At 35.4% G+C, this 21506-nt stretch overlaps 1 protein-coding gene across 1 annotated transcript in view; it reads left to right on the top strand.

The window, feature by feature from the left end:
* KATNBL1 (katanin regulatory subunit B1 like 1) overlaps nucleotides 1-21110 on the top strand; it is a 55681-nt gene extending 34571 nt beyond the window's left edge. Inside the window, exons 3-10 of the mRNA XM_069097666.1 lie at nucleotides 333-373; nucleotides 773-1052; nucleotides 5918-6036; nucleotides 6409-6459; nucleotides 6535-6624; nucleotides 6928-7017; nucleotides 8604-8697; nucleotides 11580-21110. Coding sequence (XP_068953767.1) covers nucleotides 333-373; nucleotides 773-1052; nucleotides 5918-6036; nucleotides 6409-6459; nucleotides 6535-6624; nucleotides 6928-7017; nucleotides 8604-8697; nucleotides 11580-11612 — 798 coding nt within the window. The 3' untranslated portion in view covers nucleotides 11613-21110. The remainder of the gene's footprint in view (nucleotides 1-332; nucleotides 374-772; nucleotides 1053-5917; nucleotides 6037-6408; nucleotides 6460-6534; nucleotides 6625-6927; nucleotides 7018-8603; nucleotides 8698-11579) is intronic.
* Nucleotides 21111-21506: the final 396 nt, after the last annotated feature.

Below are 21506 nucleotides of genomic sequence, written 5' to 3'. Positions count from 1 at the left end.
TATAGTCAATGTATTCTAAAATATAAAATGCACTCTTCAATGAGAATAGAGTAGCTGAGATTGACAGATTACCATATACCAGTGAAATCAATTGAACCATTGAAGATGATGTCAGGTAAGAGTGGGAAAATATGTACAGTTTAATAACAGTTAAAGGAATGGTGAATAAAAATAGAATTCTAATCTTTCCCTCACCTCCAAATATTAAGAACAGTGAAGAATTACAGATTTATTGGTATCACCCACTTATTCTGACACAATCCCATTAACAGAAACTTTTATCTAGATATACTTGCTCTTGGGTAACAATAATTTTCTGCTTTTATTAATAGGGTAAGAAATCTCCAAAACAGTTGGCTGCTTATACAAACAGGTAAGAGATACTTTGAAATTTTGGGGAAGCAACAAATCCTGAAAGCTGGGAATGGTTAAAAATAGGAAAGTGTATTAATCATCTATCTGTAAAATGAGGTTAGACAGTTATAATCTTAGGATTTCTCCTAGTGTCTCAAATTCTTTGATTCTTTGTTTGATACTACATTCTATAAAAGAGCAGTGATTGCTTTCAAGCTAATTCTGTGATATATATTACTCCCTCAGACCTAAAATTATGTTGTCAGAAATATTCAAAGTTAAGTACAACAGACTATATATAGCACTTGGTTGGATAGATGTCAGATGACCAAAACTTTACTGCAAAATTGTCCCTTGACCTTTAATAATATAAGATTTTATTTCCTTCTTTATTTAAGTGAGCTAATTGTTTTTACAGAACAGTTGGATACGCTGTGAAAAGTCCAGACAAATTGCACAAAGAAGTATATTACAGAAAGAAAGTTCGTCATTATTTTCCAAATCCTTGTTATAGAAGAAAACACTTCCCTAGAAGCAGGGGCAGTGACATGGCAAATAAAGAAAATGAACTGGCTTGTGCAGGCCACCAGCCTGAAAAATTACGCCATGAAGGTCGGACATTTTTACTTAACTCCAGTGATTCTAGTTCTTCACAAACAGAAAGCCCATCATCAAAATATAGTGGATTTTTTACTGAGGTGAGTGGTTCCATAAACTCATTGTTTTTAATGGAGGGGGGAAGGCAAGGCAATTGGGGTTAAGTGACTTGCCCAAGGTCACACAGCTAATAAGTGTGTCAAGTGTCTGAGGCTGGATTTGAACCCAGGTCCTCCTGGCTCCAGGGCTGGTGCCACCTAGCTGCCCCCATAAACTTATTTTTTACCTAGCATGATTATATTTTTTCTTTTGTTGCTCTCTTCAGTTTGCAGAGTACCTCTCATTCCTTGTGAAATCTCTTGAGTGGTACCCTTGGGTGAACTTTCTCATATTTAGATCAAGCAACTTGAAACAATTATGTCTGCTTTTAAAAGTTTGTATTTTTCTGTATAAATAGAATAGATTTATTAACCAGTTACCTATCTCCTGAAGGATCCAGACTAGCACATTGACAGGTGGAGGCTATAGGGGGCAGGAAGAAAGAAAAGATCAGATCTTATAAAAAAAAATAGAGGTCTTCTGTATAGATGCAGGAACCAGCTCTCCTGGCATACTTTACCTGCCCCTTATTTCAATGGAGTCCTAAAGATTTAAACACCCTAGTGTGGTAGGTTGTCGGTTGTGACCCTGGCTGTAGTGCTGTAAAATAGCTTAACCCAAAGTGGTCCTTTTAGTAATGGTTTGGTAAACTCATGTTTTGTTTCTAGAAGACAACTCCTATACTCCTCCAAGCAGGAATTGATTTAAGGTAGCATAGGTGATAGAAGATGAATGTAATGATTAAGAGAATGATTACAAGTATAGTATTTTTAAAGAGCTCTTGATTATGGAAATACAGGGTCTTTTACAGATGGTGCTTGAAATGATGTTGGAATTATGTAGCAAGATTCTTCAACTTGCTCCTTGGAAAATTATGAATACAAATTTCTAGAGGGGGGCAACTAGGTGGCGCAGTGAATAAAACACCAGCCCTGGAGTCAGGAGGACCTGGGTTCGGATCCGGCCTCAGACACAACACAAAAACTAGCCTTGTGACCCTGAGCAAGTCACTTAACCCCAATGGCTTTCCAAAAATGAAAAAAGAAAGAAAGAAATTTCTAGAGGAACAGAAAGTTAATCAGTAGTAGATAAAAATCATGACAGGGAAGGAGACTAGAACCAGGGATTCTGGGAGATTGGTAGGAAGTTAAAACATTAAAAAAATTCTTCATGAAATAAACAATGAGCCAACATAAGAATTAGAGAATGGATGAAATGATACTATACTTTTGTATAATAAATGTGAGATGAATATTAACTATCCCCATTATAGAAGTACTGGTCTTTTGGGGGGATCACAATGATATAGTTTCTAATAACTGATGACATGAGTATAAACTAAAGGATCAGTGACTATGGTTGTGTAGGTAGAATACAATTGTAGTTTCTTCTGTATTGTGAAAAAACTACACACAGTCTTTCTTTCCTTTTGCCTTTTCATATTCAAATCCTTTTTCCAAAAAATGGCTTACTGTCTCTGGCCTCCATCTACCCTGTGCAGTTTTGAAAGGTTTATCAATTTCTGTCTTATTGTAGAGGCCTAACTTATCTTGCTTTACTCATACTTAATTTTAAATAGTTTTTTTTTACCCTAAAAACTTTAAATTAATGCCATAACACTGTAGAGAAAAGCTGGACCTACTAGGATATTTTCTCTTATATCCTTATCCTCACACAACAAGAAAGAAGAGTAATAATTGAGGAAAGGGTATTGATGCTTCATACTTCTTGATGATCGTTTTCTTCAAATGCTGTATTACTCTAAATTATGAACAAAGCTCATAAAGATTTTTAGTTTTGGGAAATAGGGACTAGCATTGTTTAAGTTAAAAATCTATCTACATTGACTTGATCTAATTGATCTTTTTTCCTACTTCATATTTTTTTTCTTCGATATAGCCTTTAACAAATTAGCTTGCTGCTTGTTGTAAGGTATCCATTGTGGTACAGTGGAAAGAACTTTGGACTTGGGAGTCAGGAGATTTGGATTCTTGTCTTGGTTCTGCCAACAGCTAACTTGGGCTAGTCACTTTACACCCTGAAATGTAATTTTTTTTTCATTTTTAAATGCTTTATTAACTTCTGATTTACATCATTCATTTCCGCCAGATTTTGAGTTACACATTTTCTCCCCGTTTTTCCCTTACCCACCGCCCCAAAATAGCAGTCCCACAGGATATCCCCTCCGCTAATCTGCTTTCTCCCATATTTTCTCCCATACCCCTTTCAACTTTTCCAGTAGGGCATGGTGGATCTCTATGCCCCAGTGCCTGTATATCTTATTTCCCAATTACATGTAAAATAGAATTAATAATAGTGTGTGTATATATATATATATATATATATTTTTTTTTTTAACATTTGATTTTAAAACTTTGAATTCCAGATTCATTCTCTTCCTCCCTTGACACCCACCCTTACTGGGAAGATAAGTAGTTCAGTATAGCTAATGCAAAACGTTAACATAGTAGATATATTGTAAAAGACTGACTATATTTCCCTCCATCCTATTCCACCTCCCACTTATTCTATTCTCTACTTTGATCCCGTACCTTTTCAAAAGTGGGTGCTTCCAACTTCCCTCCCCCCCAGCATGCCTTCCCTTCCATCATACCCCCTTTCATTTCCTTCCCCCCTACTCTTTTATAGGGTGAGATACCTTATTTAATGTGTATTTCATTCCCTCCCCAAGCCAAATTCAATGAGAATAAGGTTGACCCATTCCCTTTTGCCTTCCTATTCTTCCCCTCCATTGTAACCATTTTCCCTTGCCTCTTCTTTATGAGATAGTTTACCCCATTCTGTCTCTGCCCATCTCCTCTCATTATATTCCTCTTTCACCTCTTAATTTCACCTTTTAAGTATCATCCCTTCCTATTAAATTGGTCCTGTGCCCTCTATCTATGTATACCTGTAAACATATATACACATATTCACATATGGATTCATATGCCCATATACCCTCATATATAGACATTATATATTCTCTTCCACTATTTTCATACTGAGAAAAGTTTCATCAGTTACAATTATTGTTTTTCCATGTAAGAATGTTGATAGTTCAACTTTGATAAGTTCCTTATGATTTCTTTTCCCTGTTTACTTTCTCATGCTTCTCTTGCTTCTTGTATCTGAATGTCAAATTTCTATTCAACTCTGGTTTTTTCATCAAGAATGCTTGAAAGTCCTCTGTTCCACTGAATGACCATATTTTCCCCTGAAACATGTAGGTGATTCTTGGTTTTAATCCCAGTTCCTTTGCCCTCCACAATATCACATTCCAAGCCTTTCAATCCCTCAGTGTAGAAGTTGCCAGATCGTGGGTTATCCTGATTGTGTTTCCATAATATTCAAATTGTTTCTTCCTGGCTGCTTGTAATATTGTCTCCTTAATCTGGGAATTTCAGAACCTGGCTCTAATATTCCTAGGAGTTTTCTTTTTGGGATCTTTTTCAGGAGGTGATCAGTGGATTCTTTCAACCTCTATTTTGCCCTCTGGTTCTAAAACATCACGGCATTTTTCCTTGAGAATTTCTTGGAGTATGATTTCTAGGTTCTTTTTTTGATGATGGCTTTCAGGTAGTCCAATAATTTTTAAATGATCTCTCCTGGATCTATTTTCCAGGTCAGTGGTTTTTCCCATGAGATATTTTAGATTACCTTCTATTCTTTCATTTGTTTGGATCTGTTTAACAGCATGTTGATTTCTCATAAAGTCATTAGTTTCCATTTGCTCCAATCTAATTCTGAAGGAATTATTCTCTTCAGTGAGCTTTTGAGACTCTTTCCATCTAGCAAATTTGGCTTTTTAAGGCATTCTCCTCATTGCCTTTTTGAGCCTCTTTTGCCATTTGAGTTAGTCTATTTTTTAAGGTGTTATTTTCCTCAGTCAGGCTGTTGACTCTCATTTCGTAATTTATCTTGCATTGTTCTCATTTCTCTTCCCAATTTTTCCTCCACTTCTCTTATCTGCTTCTTAAGGTCCTCTATTGCCTGTAACCAGCTCGTATTTTCTTTTGGTGCAGGAGTTCTGACTTCACTGTCTTTCTCCTGTTCCATGCTTTGATCCTTTTTGTCCTCAAAATATGAATCTAATGTTGGATTCTTCTGTTTGCTTTGTTTCCTTTGCCTGGTCATGTCACCCCTCAGTCACTTGACCCCTGGGCTTTTTGCCACAGTAGGACTCTGCCACCAGACGGGGGAGCTTTCGTCCCAAACACTGGGGTTTTCTTAGCTGCCAGAGGTATTAGTTGGGTGCCCTCTCTGAAGCCTCCGCATGCTCTGGCAAGCTGGACACACCCCCCAGGACCTCCACCCTAGACCGCAATCCAGATCCAAGCAGGTTAAAGCAAGAGCAATTACCCCTCAGACTGGTGCTTGGTCCCCCTACATTCTGTAGGCCATGAGCTGAAGCTGCCACGTGGGGTCGGCTTCTTGCCCCAGGGGCAAAAAGCCGATGCACTTCCAACTACTGGGTCCCAAAGTCCACACTGCACTGACCTCTCACTTTGTCCTTTGCATCTATGTGTTGATAAATCTGGAAACGGCCACAGCTGCTGGTGATCTGGAGTCCCTCCAGCCGGCAGCTTGGCTCAGCTCTCAGAGTGCTGTGCTGGCCGATTCCTGCCGGGCTGTCCCCAGCAGGCGGTTAGCTTCTCTGTGTCATTTTGTGGGTTCTGTAGCTCCAAAGTTTGTTCAGAGTCCTCTTTTACATGAACTGGGGAAGGTAGAAGCCAGAGCTGCGTGGAGGTCCTGCTTCTACTCCGCCATCTTTGAAATGTCATTTTTATCATTCATAAAATGAGGCATTGGATTGAATAATATCTCTGATGTCTTCTAATTTTAAATATATTTTCTTTGCTTGCAGGTTTCTCAGGACCATGAGACAATGGCACAAGTCCTTTTCAGTAGAAATCTGAGGTTGAATGTAGCTTTAACTTTTTGGAGAAAGAGAAGTATAAGTGAACTGGTAGCCTACTTGGTGAGGTAAATCATTATAATTTTTTCCATTCTTTGTTCTCCTAAATTGTAGCAGCCAATTTCAGGGATAGCAGTCTAGAATCAGCTTTTCAGGTTATGATAATATTGCTGACCAGAAAATTTTAGCTCCCTATACTTAATTTTAATTAGAGCAGTGGTGTCCAAAGTCAGTGTAGCACAAGAATCAGTAGTTTATCTTCATTTGCTATGTGATAATGAACAAACTTGCTAGCCTTTGTTACTCAGATCTTCATATTATAGATAATCTGTTGATTTTGGGGAAAAACTAATTGTTATTCACCTTTACTGACTTCGGTGAAGATGACTTGAATGTGAAAATGGCTAGCTACTTAACCTTTGCTTCTCTTAATGCTATAGGATAGAAGACCTTGGAGTGGTGGTAGATTGCCTTCCTGTACTCACCAGCAGGTAAAAAGAGAATATTTTTTAGAAGAATAGAAACCATGATCCATATAAGTTTTTGTAACCAAATGTATATTTTAGTTTACAGGAAGAAAAGCAGTACATTTCACTTGGCTGCTGTGTAGATCTGTTGCCTCTAGTAAAATCACTACTTAAAAGCAAATTTGAAGAGTAAGTGTCTGTATGAATTTCATCTTTCATTTTCAGCACCATTTATTGAGGTTCTGCTATATACATAATACAGTATTAGGCTGTGCAGGAGATAAGGGCAGTCTGGTTGGGAGAATAAGATTTATATGTGTGGAACAACTGAGGAAGATTGAAATGGTATCTTCACAGAAACTCTGTAATACGTTAGCATTGATGGTATTGTCAAGTGCTGAGAAAAATTCAAAGAAAATGAAAAAAGTTTGTGTTTATTAGTAAGCACTTTTTGAAGAAAAAGCATGATTTTCACACAAAATATTATTTCAGATATGTGATAGTTGGTTTGAACTGGATTCAAGCAGTCATAAAAAGATGGTGGTCAGAACTATCTGCTAATACAGAAATAGCAAAAGATGGGTAAGTATTATAATGAATTTCTATACTTTGCAAATAATGCTGCTAAGCTAGTAAAAATTGTATTGTCAGGATAGCATCAAATATATAAATAGCAAGAAAGAAAAAATTTACTAAGCTCTTACTATGTATCTAACACTACTAAGCACTAGGAATACATATAAAAGAAAATAAGACAGTCTGCACACTCAAGGAAATTATTCTAGTATTTCATAAGGGAAGACAGCTTATGGGAGCTGGAAAGGGAGCAAGGGTGGGGTTGGAAGAGGAAGGGTATCTTCATGGGGATAAGGCTGCTGATGAGGAGATGGAAAAGTGAAGCGATCCAGGAGTAGAACTGGGAAAGCTGTGACCTAGGCATTTCATAACATGGTGATTCTAGCTAAGGCCTCGCCAATCAGGAAATGGTACAAAAGCAAAGGTATCTTCAAGAAGATGAAGAGGCTACTGGTGAGTGGGTAGAAAAGCCCAGAGAGTCAGGAATGGAGCCAGGAGAGAAGTAAGCGTGGATGGCCAGGACACTTCATGAAATGGTGGTTCTATCAAGGATTCCCCAATCAGAAGAGAGGTTGCAGGAGCAGAGAGGCCTCTCTGATCATATCACCATCTATGATCATCAACACAATGTCATTCACTCCCTTTCTTAATAGGGAGGATTTAAGGAAATGTTATGCTTGTTATAAAATTATAGAAAAAACCTTGGAGGCAACATAGTGCATGTAGTTAATCCAAAACTAGAAGATGCGAGTTCAGATTTTATCTCTGCTGCTTACTAATTGTGTCACTGGGGCTCAGAGAAATTATTTGCCCAGTGTTTCTGCATCTCTAAAAGGGGATAACAATAGTTACGTTATCTACTTTGCAAGGATCAAACAAGTATATATAAACATTAGAATAACATAAAATGTAAGTTGCTATTATTAGGCTACTGTGATGATGCCTTCATGATAAAGTTCTAAGATAATTGCTTAGAAACTTACTTTTTAGCAGATTTTATTTAAATAAGTGTTGAAGATTTTCATATTACAAGCATTTAGAATATATATTTGAAGAATTTCAGAACCCAGTAACCTCTCTTTTCCTGCAGTTGACCTTATTTTGCATAAAAGACAGGGATAGCAATGCTATAAGTCATCTTACCCATTATAATTGGGCATTTCTGGAGTTGCAGGTATTTGGGATTTAGTGAGGGCATCATTTGGGGCTTTTAGACTAAAAGCCAGCCTTTTGAGAGTTCAGCATATATTTCTTTAGTTTTGGAAATATATAGATTATTCTGTAGATGATCTTAAGTAGCTCCTGACTTTCTCCTAAGGGACTAGAAGACTACCAGAATCAGCTGTTCCCTGTATTACATAGGCACTGTTTTCAAGCAGTTATGATAATGGAGCAACCTATAATCTCCATGAATAACTGACACATATAACTATAAATAATTAATTTGAGTTACGATATGTTGTGTCAGGTTAAATTCTTAAATATTAAAATTTATTCATTCACTTTTGGATGTATCTATATTACACTAGATTGTACATGTAAATAGTTATGAATAAATTTTTGCTTAAATTCTTTTTTTTTTTTTAATTAAGAAATGTTCATATTTTAAAACAACAATTAAGTGGATTGTGGAAACAAGAAAACCATCTTACATTGGTTCCAGGATACACTGGTAATATAGCTAAGGTATGTATATAACCAAAGGTGTATCAGTTTGACTTTAGATGTTCAAAATATGTAATAATCTAGCCCTATGAATTTGTAAAACTAGAACTACTAAAGAGCAAGTCAGTAAATTACTTAGCTAGGTAAGTAAATGATACTATAGAGTCCTGAAAGTAAGTACACCTCCCAAAGTGCCAGAATATTCTGGGTGTTGGTATAGCATTCCATTGCTTGGCAGGGAGGAAAAGGATGTTTTTCAGATGCATTTCAAAAGACAGTTGTCTTAAGGGGAGAATGATATCCTGGTGTGATTGTCAGATGTATTAGAGAAAGCATTTAAAGAGTTTTAAAGAAACTCAAAGGAGTGGACAGTGGTAGGAAGCCAGAGAGAGAGGATAGACTCACAGTAAAACAGTTCTGGGCACTTAAATTAGAGCCACTCACTGTCACTCTTGAATGAAGGACTCTCTGAGTGTGTTTTAAAAATGAGGAGGAAACTTGATCAGTTTCTCATACCCATTTAATTCTTTTATTTAGTGACAGATGCCTCTCCAAATGAATGATTGTGTTTTAACTCAACATTTGCATTAAATCCATATACAATAATTGTGTCCAAAAGAGATCTATTAATTGACTTATTCAGCTATCTGGATAAGGGAGTGGAGTGCTGCAAATCTACAAACCTAAATCTCTATATAGAGTGCTAGAGGGATGTTTCTCCAGATTAAGATGCTGGTATGTCAGTTGTAAAGATGATCCCCCCAGCCTTCTCTTTTTGGATAAGAAAATTCAAATTACTGACATGTGTTAGAAGAGTTGCAAGATAATGATTGATGCACAATAAACTATTATCTGCTACCTTTGCTTCCAGATATATGTTATGACTTTGGATATAGTAATAAATCGAAGGGAATAAAAAATCTGAGAGTAGGATGTTTCTTGATTATCTAGAGGATATCTATGTACCAGGTTCTTTGAGGTCATTTGCACCCAGTTGAACACTTATTTTTCAAATTAAATTGGAGAAAGAGGAGAACTTCCAGGCTGGCTTTAGCAATAAAAGCAAAAGAAAGCAAGAAACCAGGATACTAGCCAGTAGATATGGGTCTGAATCTTCCCAGAGAGTTCAGGAAAAGTGCCAAGAAGATGGTGTTGGGCGGTTTTCTTAAGTGAGAATCAAAGGCCATAAATAGGTGCTTATTACTTTTTTCTTTGGCGTTATACATCTGAAGTGATAGCACAAATTATGGAGCAAAGGAGGAACACCCTCCCAATATAGACCCTAATGAGAAAAAGAAGCCTTGACTGTTAATGCAAATATGTATAAACTTTGTATGCTTGTATATATTCTATAATAAGCAATATCGATTTATTTGTACTTTCCCAGAGAGAAGCTGGCATTTTCAGTTATGAAATTCTGAGAAGCAAATATGTCTCGATAAAGGTCATAGAAACCACGAACTAGACACTAAGTAATGAATTTTGGTAGTCACAGTTTAACAAGCCCTGCAGAGACAAACCTCTAATTTTCCAAGTGATTCTTTTGTGCCTCCTGAGAAAAATATCCAATCAAACCATAAAATGAGTTTATCATCAGAATTGATATTTAATAGTGATTTTCCAGGGTCTTAAAGGAAAACATAAGCTACAGTTTGGGATAACACATTTTTTAGACTCTGGAAAAATATTTATTTATTAAAAAGTTTTCCTTTCCTAAAGAAAATACTTAAAAGTATTGGGAATATTATTATTGGGAATACTGCCACTTTTAAAAAATTTGCTGAATATCAGAGTACATTATTTGGGAACTGGGTCACCCTAAATTTTAATTTAAAAATCTTCCTATTAGGACTTCTCGGATGTCTTCAAGAAAAAGTAAAATGATTTAGGGTATATTGAAACAATTCAAGCAGCATATTCTATATAGAATTTTTGTAATAAAAATATTGCCAAAAAATTGTTCAAAATGTTTTCTCAGTTATTGTGGTGAGGTATAGATGTTAGAAAATGATATGCTGTTATTTAGAATGTGAATTTATATTGTGTTACATTTTAGAAAATTCATGGCAACAGAATTCATAGGACATCACAAAAATAAGAGAAGTTTTATTTTAAATTTTGCCAGAGAATCTTTATTGTAAGATAATACTGATTTTATTTTGAAATTATGCATACAATTCCCAAGTTTCTTTATGGGAAAATGCTGTAATAAAACGACTCCTTAAACAATTGAAAGCCTAAAATAACTGACTTTTTTTTTTATGGTGACAAACCTGAAACAGAGCTCAAGAAATATCATGATTGTTTGACCAAATGACCCAGGAAGCTACAAAAATAAAAATCTATGAGACATGGAGAATAGAAGCTAGAGGAGACCAAGGCATATGGAGGAGGCAAGAGGGAAAGGAAGCAGAGGAACATTAAGAGAGCACAGAAAAAGTGTCAGGGACAGAAAGAAGTGATGAGGTAGGAATAGAGAGACCATGCAATTGACATTTTTATTTTACTTTAATGAGACAAAGAAATCAAGGTTTAATAGAAGTTACCTCCATATTTCTTGAGATCGTCATTTTAAAAGCCTTTTCTCTTAATGCCTTCTACATCTCGGTTTGTATAGCTTTGTTCTGTGATAATTAATATTCAGAATTGTAATTTTGAAGCACTGTAATATTCTGAATAAGCAGAAAAATTTATTTGTATTTTGCATAGTGCATTTTTAATGATTTCCAGTATAAAGAGGAAGTACAAAGGATTGCTGTAATATTTGTTAGTTAAACAGAAAAATAATTTATTAAATTTGTTAATCAGAAATTAGCATTTGAGTTAAATGAGGGGATGTTTGTATATACAAAGGAGTGGGGCTAAGTATTGGCTAATAGTCTGTTTTTATTTTGTTCTCCAAGGATGTAGATGCTTATTTATTACAATTACATTGAGAAGTATCACCACCTGAGGAGGACTTCCTTATTCCAAATATTCCTGGACTTTGTAGCTTCCAGAAAGAGGTTTCTTCTGAGAACTATGGACCAAGGAAGGGAGTGAAATCTTCCAAAAATGCCATTTAATGAAACCACTAATGAAATCCTAACAATCTACTTCACATTGAAGTGGAAAAATATCCACAAGGAGCATCTTTGACTTCAATGAGGTGAAAGTGCACTATGAAAATTGTACGCCTTTGCCGCGTTTGGGATTTGTATGGTTATTTGGGGAAAAGTTGTATAAGTGCTTCTGTGTCTTAGTGCAGTGAAAAGATTAAATGGGCAAGACATTTTGCTAGGAACCACAAAGACCAATCACCATAAATATTTTTATAAGATTGTGTTTTATAAAAAAAAAACAAACCACTAAATGTGTGCAGCTACTTTGTGATCATATTGAAAAGACTTCAAAGATGTTTAAAACAATGTAGCAAATAATGTATAATTTTTCACACTGATATACTGTGTAAAGCAAGATGCCTTAATTATTAGTATGTTTTAAAAAAGCCAATCTGTTGTGTTACTTATATCTTATAAAACAGCCATGCATACAGTCATGAAATCAGGGGTTTTACAGTCATGTAGAATATTGATTTTGGAATCTATTTCACACAGTTTGAAAAACTTGAGGATATTTTTCTCTGATTTTTGCCAGAATTGAGTGTGTGTGTGTGTATCTGTGAATATAAAAAACTGAATATTAGTTGGATGAATGCTTAACTGGAAATGTCCTTACAGGTAGCTAATTTATATTCACTTTTTAAAATTTATATTTGGATTTCTATTACTTTCAGTTCTGAGTCATTTAAACTCCTTTTGAGTAAATATATTAAATGTTTCTCTTTGCTTTTTAAAAATTCATATAAAGTCATACATGTTCTAAATTCTTTCTCATCACTTGTGTTTTGGATAGTAGTATCTAATGGTTTAGAAATGTTTACAGCTAGAGTTGACCTTATGTTCTCCATCCAAATAATTGATACACTACCTCCTCTAATGGTTGCTTTGAAATGGGGTTCATATATACTCTTGGTGTGTACAAACCCAGTTTTAGTATGATTAAACAGTGGTATATGTTAAAATTCCATGACTTTTGTCAATACACTTTATATTACCACTAGGTAGGGATAGGAAAGTTTATATAACACCAACTCACAGGACACGCCTGGTAGAGATCTGGCCAAATAGTTTTGGAAATCAATTTTCCCTGAAATGCCCCCTTATGGGCATGAATGTAAATCTATAGCATTTGCCCAATCAGTGACTACTGATGTGAATACTGAATGTTCATCTTTCTTGCTTTAAAAGAGTAGCTTTCACTGATTCTGAATACTTTTATTATGCAGTTACGTCACACACAGTGGAAAACCTATTATGGTCATTGCTTTTGTTGAATCTTAGAAATGTTCCATATTACTCTGATTCTGTGATCTTAAAAGGATTTTTTTCCCCCAAGAAGTGAGAAGGTAGTAAGCATCTATTTATTAATAAATATATTTGAGATTTCCCTTATTTCTCATTTAATTATACTAGTAATTACTGTTTTTATTGAATAAATAATCTGAGCTAATCAATGGATTGGAATACAATACTGATGAGACTTAGAAAATAGGGATTTTATTCTTTTTAGGCTAGTTAGTTTAACAGAAAGATAACTGCATTGAGTACCCCCAGCCAATCTTCCAAATGTATACCCTTGTTGACAAGAGGAACCAGTTGTGGATAGCTCAGCATAAAGCAATCATAACTGGAAAATAATTCAAAAGTACATGCTCTGCTAACAGAGTCATTAGTGTCTTTGTATATCAAAGAGCATTTTATGAATACTACTTTTATTAATAAAACTGCTGTGTTGATCCTTGCATTGGAGCAAAGTTTTTAAAATTTTAATGTTTTAATAGATGTTGTTTAGTTGATCTTAAGTAAAAATAAGACAGTGTATATTGTCTGTTAGACAATATATATAATAAAAAATGTAATTTCCTTCTTTCCCCCCCTCCCAGTCCCCCTACCCCAGAAAAGGAAGAAAATATAAAGAGCCTTTGTAGCTGAGCTCAGACTCTTTGGATGGGAATGCATGCCACTCCACTTTAAACACTCTAAGCAGTATAGGCAGCCTGAAGAGCTTCTAAGTAAAAACTATTGAGTAGCCCACACTCCTGTTTTTCTGTTTTTGGCTCTTGTGTTTTTTATTTCAGTACCTACCTCTCAGACGTTGAAATTTGACTAGTGTTTGTAAGTGGCTTTTAAATTGCAGAAAGAAAGGTATTAGATAAACAAGTATAATTAAATACTGGTGGTGTTAAGTTCTGCTCAGCTACAATAATTTTAATCAGAACAGTGTTGAATTCCAGAAGGAGCCAAAGAAAGTGTTTACAAAGTATTCTGGTAATTGTAAACAGTTCAAACATGGTTTGACCTAGATTAGGACAATTGCATACTTGTTGCCCATTTGTTGAACACTAGCAGTGTTAGTTCAGTGGCTATATCTTATACGGAATTTAAGGACTAGACAAGGTCTCTACCCATTAGGGACGAAAGAGACGCTTCCACCTTTTTAGATTCTTTTCTTGATTTTACAGCCTAGCAAGTCATTCGAACTAGAAATTTAAAGATGTGATTTGGGGTTATCATGTTCATTTGGGTAGATTGTGTTCTGAAGAGTTGGTCATGAGTAGAATGACATGAAAAGTTGTAAGGCAGGGATTATAATGGCATGGCTTTAAGAAAAAGTGGTTTAATGTTAGCAGTACCCGATTTACATAGAAATTGTATAGGTCTAGGGTTATATGATAGTTTACAAATATGCTACCTATATTTCCTTTGTGAGGGGTGATAAATTTTTGCAGCCAAACATTGGAGACTACTGAGAAGTTAACCTAGACATTAGTTGAAACAAAATTCTGCTAAGTTCTGTAGAGAACTGCTACTTAATTTGTAACTCAATCTTTTGTTGTTAAAATAATAATCTTACTGACCTTAGAATATTCTTACACTTCGAAAGCTGTTGAGAAAACAAATAATATGCTACAGAAATAAAGATTAAATTATTATGCTCTCTAAGCCTAGGTCACATTATCAGCATTTTTATCTATTTGCTTAGATACTTAAATCAATATAGGAGCCACAAATGGAAAAAGAAAACAGTTTTCATTAAAATCTAACAATACTGCACTAAAGTCTTATCCTTCCAAACCCAGTTGCTTTCTTCTTATTTAAAGTCATGACAATATCAGATGCCACTGTCAGTTAAAAAATAATAATTATAACTTAAGCAGCTGACTCAACTAGTCTGATCCATTTCATATAAATGCAGCAGACTGTCTTTTGACATAGGGTTTTTGCCTTGTGGGTCCCTTCAGCTAGAAATAGTTTTGTTGAACAACTGCTGGCAGGGATTTACTATTCTTTTTCCTCTAACAAGTTACAATTCAGGCTAATTTTAGCATGATTATAAAGCCTTTCTTTTCTTGTGGCATAATCTGAAGAAATCTAATAGCTAGTAGGTTTAGAGTGAAGAAAACATCTCCAGACTTTTAATGTTCATGTGATGTGTCATAACCTTTTTGGTTGTTTAATAATAAAATTGTATTTCTCTAATAAGAATATAACAGGTCATTGACTACCCCAAGAACTTGAGATCATAACAAATAAACCCTGCAAGCTAAACCATAGACCAGGCTCCACAAGTAGGGTACAAAATAAGTGGCATCCTCATTTAAGATTAGACTACCTTACTAAGTTTGCTATCCAGCATACTACATTGTTGATTCAAGAATTTTATTTCACATCAGGATCTGCCATATACTCAGCCACTATCCATATCACTACAGTGTAATCTCAGCATAGCAGTTAAGCTGGACTTACAGGAAGGACTTAATGCATATTGGGGGTTTGAAGCTGGCATCCTGTTTCCCTTTTACTGTAACTGGAAAGGGAACATAATCAGCACCTATTTTCTGCCCTGGAAATGAGTCACAGAAATTTAGATTTGAGTGCTGAAGGGAGGGAGGCCTCAGAGACAATCTACAAATTGTAGAACAGAAATTGATTCTAGAGCACCCCTGAGAAGTGGCTGTATTACTTCTTAAAAACGCTTCCTTCAGAGACCCTCTATTTTTAAAAAGTTCTAATCATGGTAGAGTTTTTCCTTCTATCAAACAAAAAATCTGTCTCTGGGTCACTTTTACCCATTTTTCCTACTTCTCCCCTGTAGGATCTTTTCTGTATGACAACTCTTAAAGTGATTTTTTCAAATTTCACAGGGAATCAAAGTTGAGGATCAGGGACATTTGTTGATCTCCAGTTTGTACTACTTCCAAGGTCTGCAAAGGTGGCTGATAACCCAGCAATCATTTCTGGATAGCTATAATTTTTTTTCTTTGTATCAAACCAAAAGCTGCCTCCTTATATTTTTCTATTCATTGCTTCTGGAGAGAAGCAAAAATCACAGCCTTCATGTTCTTGAAGTACATAGACAGCTGTTTGTTCACTCCCCCCCCCCATATTTTTTTTCTAGTCTAGTCATTCCCAGTTCCTTTAGTTGAACAAGGTCTATAGTCCTTTACCATACTGTCCTCCCACCTCTGGAAATGCCCAAGTTTGTCAATGTCTTTACTAAAATGTGGCATCCAGAACTAACATTTCAAACTGGATATTCCATGAACATCTCAACTTAATAAGTCCAAAACAGAATTATCTTTCTTGCCTTCCACCTTCTCAGACCCCACTCCTCTTCCAAACTTCTCTGTTACTATCAAGGGCACTGCTGTCCCTCTAGTCACCCAGGTTTGTTGGGTGTTATTCTTAATTTCCTCATTCTTCTTCACACTACATACCCAGTAAATTACCAAATCCTCTTTTTTCTTTCTGTACATTTCTCACATACTCCTTTCCACTCACACAACAACCAACCTTGTTCAGACCATCGTAACATCTTGCCTATACTACTATAATAGCCCTCCCTTTGGTCTCTGTGACTTAAGTCTTTGCCCACTCCAGTCTACCCTTCACACATTTGACAAAGTGATTTTCTTAAAAAGCAGTTCTGATCATGTCAACTCCTTTCCCCTGTTCAAACTCTAGTGACTCCCTATATTAGCGCATGCATCAAATATGAACTCTAAGCTCTTTACAACCTGGCTCCCTACCTTTCCAGTTTACTGAGAAATGACTAATGTCCTCACACTCCATGATCCATCTTGATTGGCCTACCCATTGTTGTACTGATACAGTCTTTGTGCTTTTACACTAGCTATGACCTCCTCCTCTCCCCCACCTTGGGCAAATGCCTACAGTGAAGTCCTTTCTCACCTCTGGGTCTTGGATTCCCTGGTTTCCTTCAAGACTTGGCTCCATTGCCACCTTCTTCATGAAGCCTTTCTAGGATTCATTCCCCAGCTGCCAGTACATCCCTGCACCAAACTAAAGTGGATTGATTCAGTGTGTGTGTCTGTATTCTGTATAGACTTGTATGTGTACAGGTCTCCCTCTTTAGAATATAAGCTCCTTGAACACAGGGACTGTTTTAAATGTTTTAAAGATTAAAATCTTTGTATTTCCAGAGCTTAACATAGTTGCTAGTACATAGTAAGTGCTTAATAAATGCTTGTTTAATTATTGGCATGCTATCATCAGTGGAAAATACAGTAGGACTGTTGGGCACTCCCTTTGTAATAGGTACTGTGCCTCTCGTAATGCAGCCTAAGACTGTTAACATTTCTGGCTGCTGTTACATTATTAACTCAATGAAGATTTTTCACATAAATTAATTTATTCCCTATTTTGTACTTTGTGGTACACAGGTTGATTTTTTGAACCCACCTTTTTTTTTTTAATCCCTATTGGAATATCATCTTATTTAATCCTTACCCAAGTGGTTTTTTACCAAAACTATCCACTTTGGTTCATGAATTTCTCTGCATGAGCATGTACTAGTATACAATTCTTTGTCACCACCTCCTTAATGTAGTGCTAGACTTGGAGTCAAGCACAGGGCTCAAATATATGCTCAGATACTAATTAGTTATGTTCTTCCTTAGATACTTACTAGCAGTTTTAGTTTCCTTAGCTGTAAAATGGGGCTAATAATAGCACCTCTCTCACAGGTTCCTTGTGAGGATTAAATGAAATAATGCCTGTATAAAGCACTTTGCAAACCTTAAAGTAATATCTGAATGTGCTATTTTTAAATATGATGTGCTAGTGATGGCACACATCTAATGGAGTCTGATACCTTTGGACATCAAATTTATCTCTTGGCATTAAGACATCTCATTTACCTTGTTTATCATCCATACTTCACAACTTTTGAGTATAGCTGTCTGAGGTTATGAATTTTATTACTTTCACTCTTTTGTACTGATATGCTTTCTTTCTCATAATTGCTATTTGCTGTACTATCTGATTTCAAATAGAGCTGTGACTGGTTTTTTCCTTTTCATTTTCAATTTAAAATTTTGATCACATTTTTGCATAAAATTTTCTTGATCACATTTGCATATTTTCAAGAAAATTAATTTTTTTCCAGATGTATTTGTATCCATTTTTCCCTGGCAAAAAACTAATCATTTTCATAAAGCCAGGTTCCAGAACCTATCTTGTTAACCAGTTGTTCGCATTCCCAAATTCACCCTTTTTCTTTGAAGTCCCTATTTTCAAATGGTAATGAAAACAGCATTTATGTTAAGTACTTTAGTTTTTTTGCACAAAACTTGATTATTCAGCAGTATTTTCTAGGTTTCTTTTGGTGTGGTATGCTTTGTCTCCATGTGAATTATCTGTAGTGCATAGCAGTTACCATGTTTGACCAATACTGGGAGATTTTATATCAAATTCCAAACTTCTTTCCCTCCTGGAAAATGGCATACTTCTCTCTTTTTTTACAACAGGTCTACAAAAGACTGTTCTAGCACACCTTCCCCTAAATCCCAGCCCCTAGATTTCACTTCTTCCTTTGACTAGAATATGAACTATTTCTTGGTGGCACTTGTGAAAATTCATAATCATTCAACAAATATTAATTGCCTACTATGTTCAGAACATTTCTAGATACTGGGGATCTTTCTGTGGCATATGGGAAACTGTTCTGCCTGAGAACACCTATAATTTACCCTCATCTTCCTTTGAAAGTTTCATACCTGTGCCCAGTGCCAAAAGTTTAGTGGTTCTTCCTTTTTTGTTTCTTGTTCTTCCATTGTTTGACCTTCCAGTACAGCTTAGAATTCTTCTGTACTTCTGTAAATTTTTTTTTCCTCTTTGTTTCCCCTTTTAATCATTTCTTTTTATTCAAGCAACACTTCACTTTCCTTGATAATTTAGAGAGAGTTCTTCAGCTCATTCACCTTCTGTAGTAGGAAGGCCAAACAATTTATTGTGCACTTTACTGCTGCTACATGTCATTGGCAGAAATTAAGCTGTAGCACATTCTCTACAGATCATTGTAAAGCTCTTTGCCGTCTGTATGTGATAGAACCAAAATCCTTAAGTCTGTTATTCTTGTGGCTCTTCCTCTTGGGTTTGGTGGCCCCCTATTTGCTTCCTTTCTCAGCCTGATACACAGTTAGTTTCCTGCCAAAGCACTAATATAAGCAGGAACTGCCTTCCATTCTCTCTGTGAAGGTGCTGTGTAAAAATCTAGATTCCAGTAATCCATCTGCTATGCCATTTCTCTTGTTTTCTTTCCTTCCACTGCTAATCAAACCTCATACGCTTACCTTCTGATTCTTAGTTTTTCAATATTTCATTCCCTCATCTTGATTGTAAGAATCATTATAAACTCTTCAATATTATCTAAAGCTTTTCTAGAATTCAGTATCACATTTGTGTTTTTTCCTTATAGGAAATGAGGCATTTGGACTTGTTTTCTTTAAGGATTTCACATGCCTTTTGGGGCCTGTTATATAAGGAAGTAAATTTAATATTGCACAGAGATGTGTGAGACCAAAGGAGTTAAAATGCCATAGTCTGGAAAAAAGATATTATTCCCTTTCTTTGTTTTTGTTTTTTACTAAAGCAGGTAGGTTTTGCGCTATGTAAGTTTTCATGCTGTTGCAGAAGTCAGTTGAAGTAGCATTAATTTCCTACAGGTTATTGCTATATTTGTCTTTCTGTTGTTTGCTTTTCACATAAAGCACATAAACCATCTCTAACTTGAGGGCTGCCTTTGTTGATGTGTTTTGTTTCTGCCTCAGTTTGATCTAAATGCAATCCAGAAATTTATGTGAGATAGTATTTCACCTTTTTTTTTTTACTGAAGAAAAATTGAGAAAAAATCTTTCAACATAAATTGCCTACAGATCTTCTAGGAGAGAAACAGGAAAAGTATGAAAAAGAATGGTTTGAAGAATACCCTGAACCACTCACAATATAAGAATCCATTTTCCCTGACAATTTCTAAATATTAAAGTAAAAAAAAAAAAACATTAGCAGAGAGATAGCACATAGCTATTGTTTTGATATTTGGAGAAGAAACATTAGTCTTTTGGGGGTTTTGTTTTTAATTAGAAATATTTGGAGGCAGCCTTTCATTTTAATGTTTTGACTTTTCTTCAAACATCAGAAATTTTCTGAATCAATAAAAAGGTTATTCATTATTTGAAAAATTTAGGTATCAATTTTAAGCAAGTCAGTTGAAATAAGTGAGTGTGTAGAGCTGGAAATCAATTTTTAGATAAATTCCTGCTTGTGATAACCATCATACTGTCATGCTTGGGAAAGAGGGACCAATCCAACATAGTTTATAATTTTAGCTCTATAGGTTAGGCTGATTGAGTCCTTCCTGGTTATTGAATACATTTTACAAGAACCTCACAACAGCAGTTTACTTTTGCATCAAATATTAATCTTAAGATCATTCTCCCATTGCAATTAAAGCAAAATGTTGCCATTTCCACAAGCTTTCTTGGGGAGGAGGGGAGAAAAGTTTTCTCTAGCTGAATTTAGACCAAAAGTTATAGAAATTCTCATCCTTCAGAACAAGCAGAAGCAAAGATGTGAAGATTGTATTCCTACTTCTTGTCAGAGGAGGCAAAAAAAGAAGTAAATTAACCTTTTTCTTTCCTGGCCATCTCTGTTGCTTTTTAGAAGCCTGCAAGAACAAGCTCGAATGTTGCAGTTAATTTTGATGAGTCTACAAATTGAATATTGTTAAATGGTTATCCCAAGTAGGAATTGATTTTAAAATAGATCTTGGCCATTGCTATTCACAATTACCTTGCATAAAAGGGTGTGTTTGCTATATGCACATGCATGCAAAAGAGGAAGAATAATAATGTTCTGTTAAAATGTATCCTGAAATCATAGGTTTATTTCCCTACAGTGTTACTTTTGCCACAGCTGAACCTCTTAGCAAACACTTATAATAAGGCCTGTGGTTTACATTGGCTTTGTTTAAAACAAAAGTATTTAAATGACTTTACTATATCAGCAATAAAACTGTATTCTACAAATTAATTGGTGGTAGTGTTTGTTTTAACCTAATACAGTTTTTACCTTTGACTTCTAGGCTTCTCATTTTAACAACCAGAGATCAGTGCAGAACTGTTTGTACCCATGTGCTTGACTTTTTATGAATTATTCTTAATTTTGTGATTTTTACTTCATTTATAAGCTTTTTCTTTAAAGGAAAAATGGATATTTCTCAAAGTACAGTGTATTGAAGGTGACTTCAACTTCTAGCCTTTGAAACTGTTCTCTCTGAAGAGAAGTAGGAGCATCAACTAAAATGAATTTAGCAGGTACCAACATATTAACCTTCAGTAGTATTTGTTCATGACTGTTACTGCCGATGCCTTTTTAAAAATAGCTTGTTCAGTCATTGTTGCTTTATCAAATCCCCTATGGATTTAA

Source organism: Petaurus breviceps, unplaced genomic scaffold (assembly GCF_028583685.1).
Source record: "Petaurus breviceps papuanus isolate PSGF00001 unplaced genomic scaffold, PetGlider_PUasm1.0 37, whole genome shotgun sequence".
Taxonomy (NCBI): Eukaryota; Metazoa; Chordata; class Mammalia; order Diprotodontia; family Petauridae; genus Petaurus; species Petaurus breviceps.
Note: the sequence above shows the minus strand (reverse complement) of the source record. Positions and strands in the feature narration are given on the sequence as shown.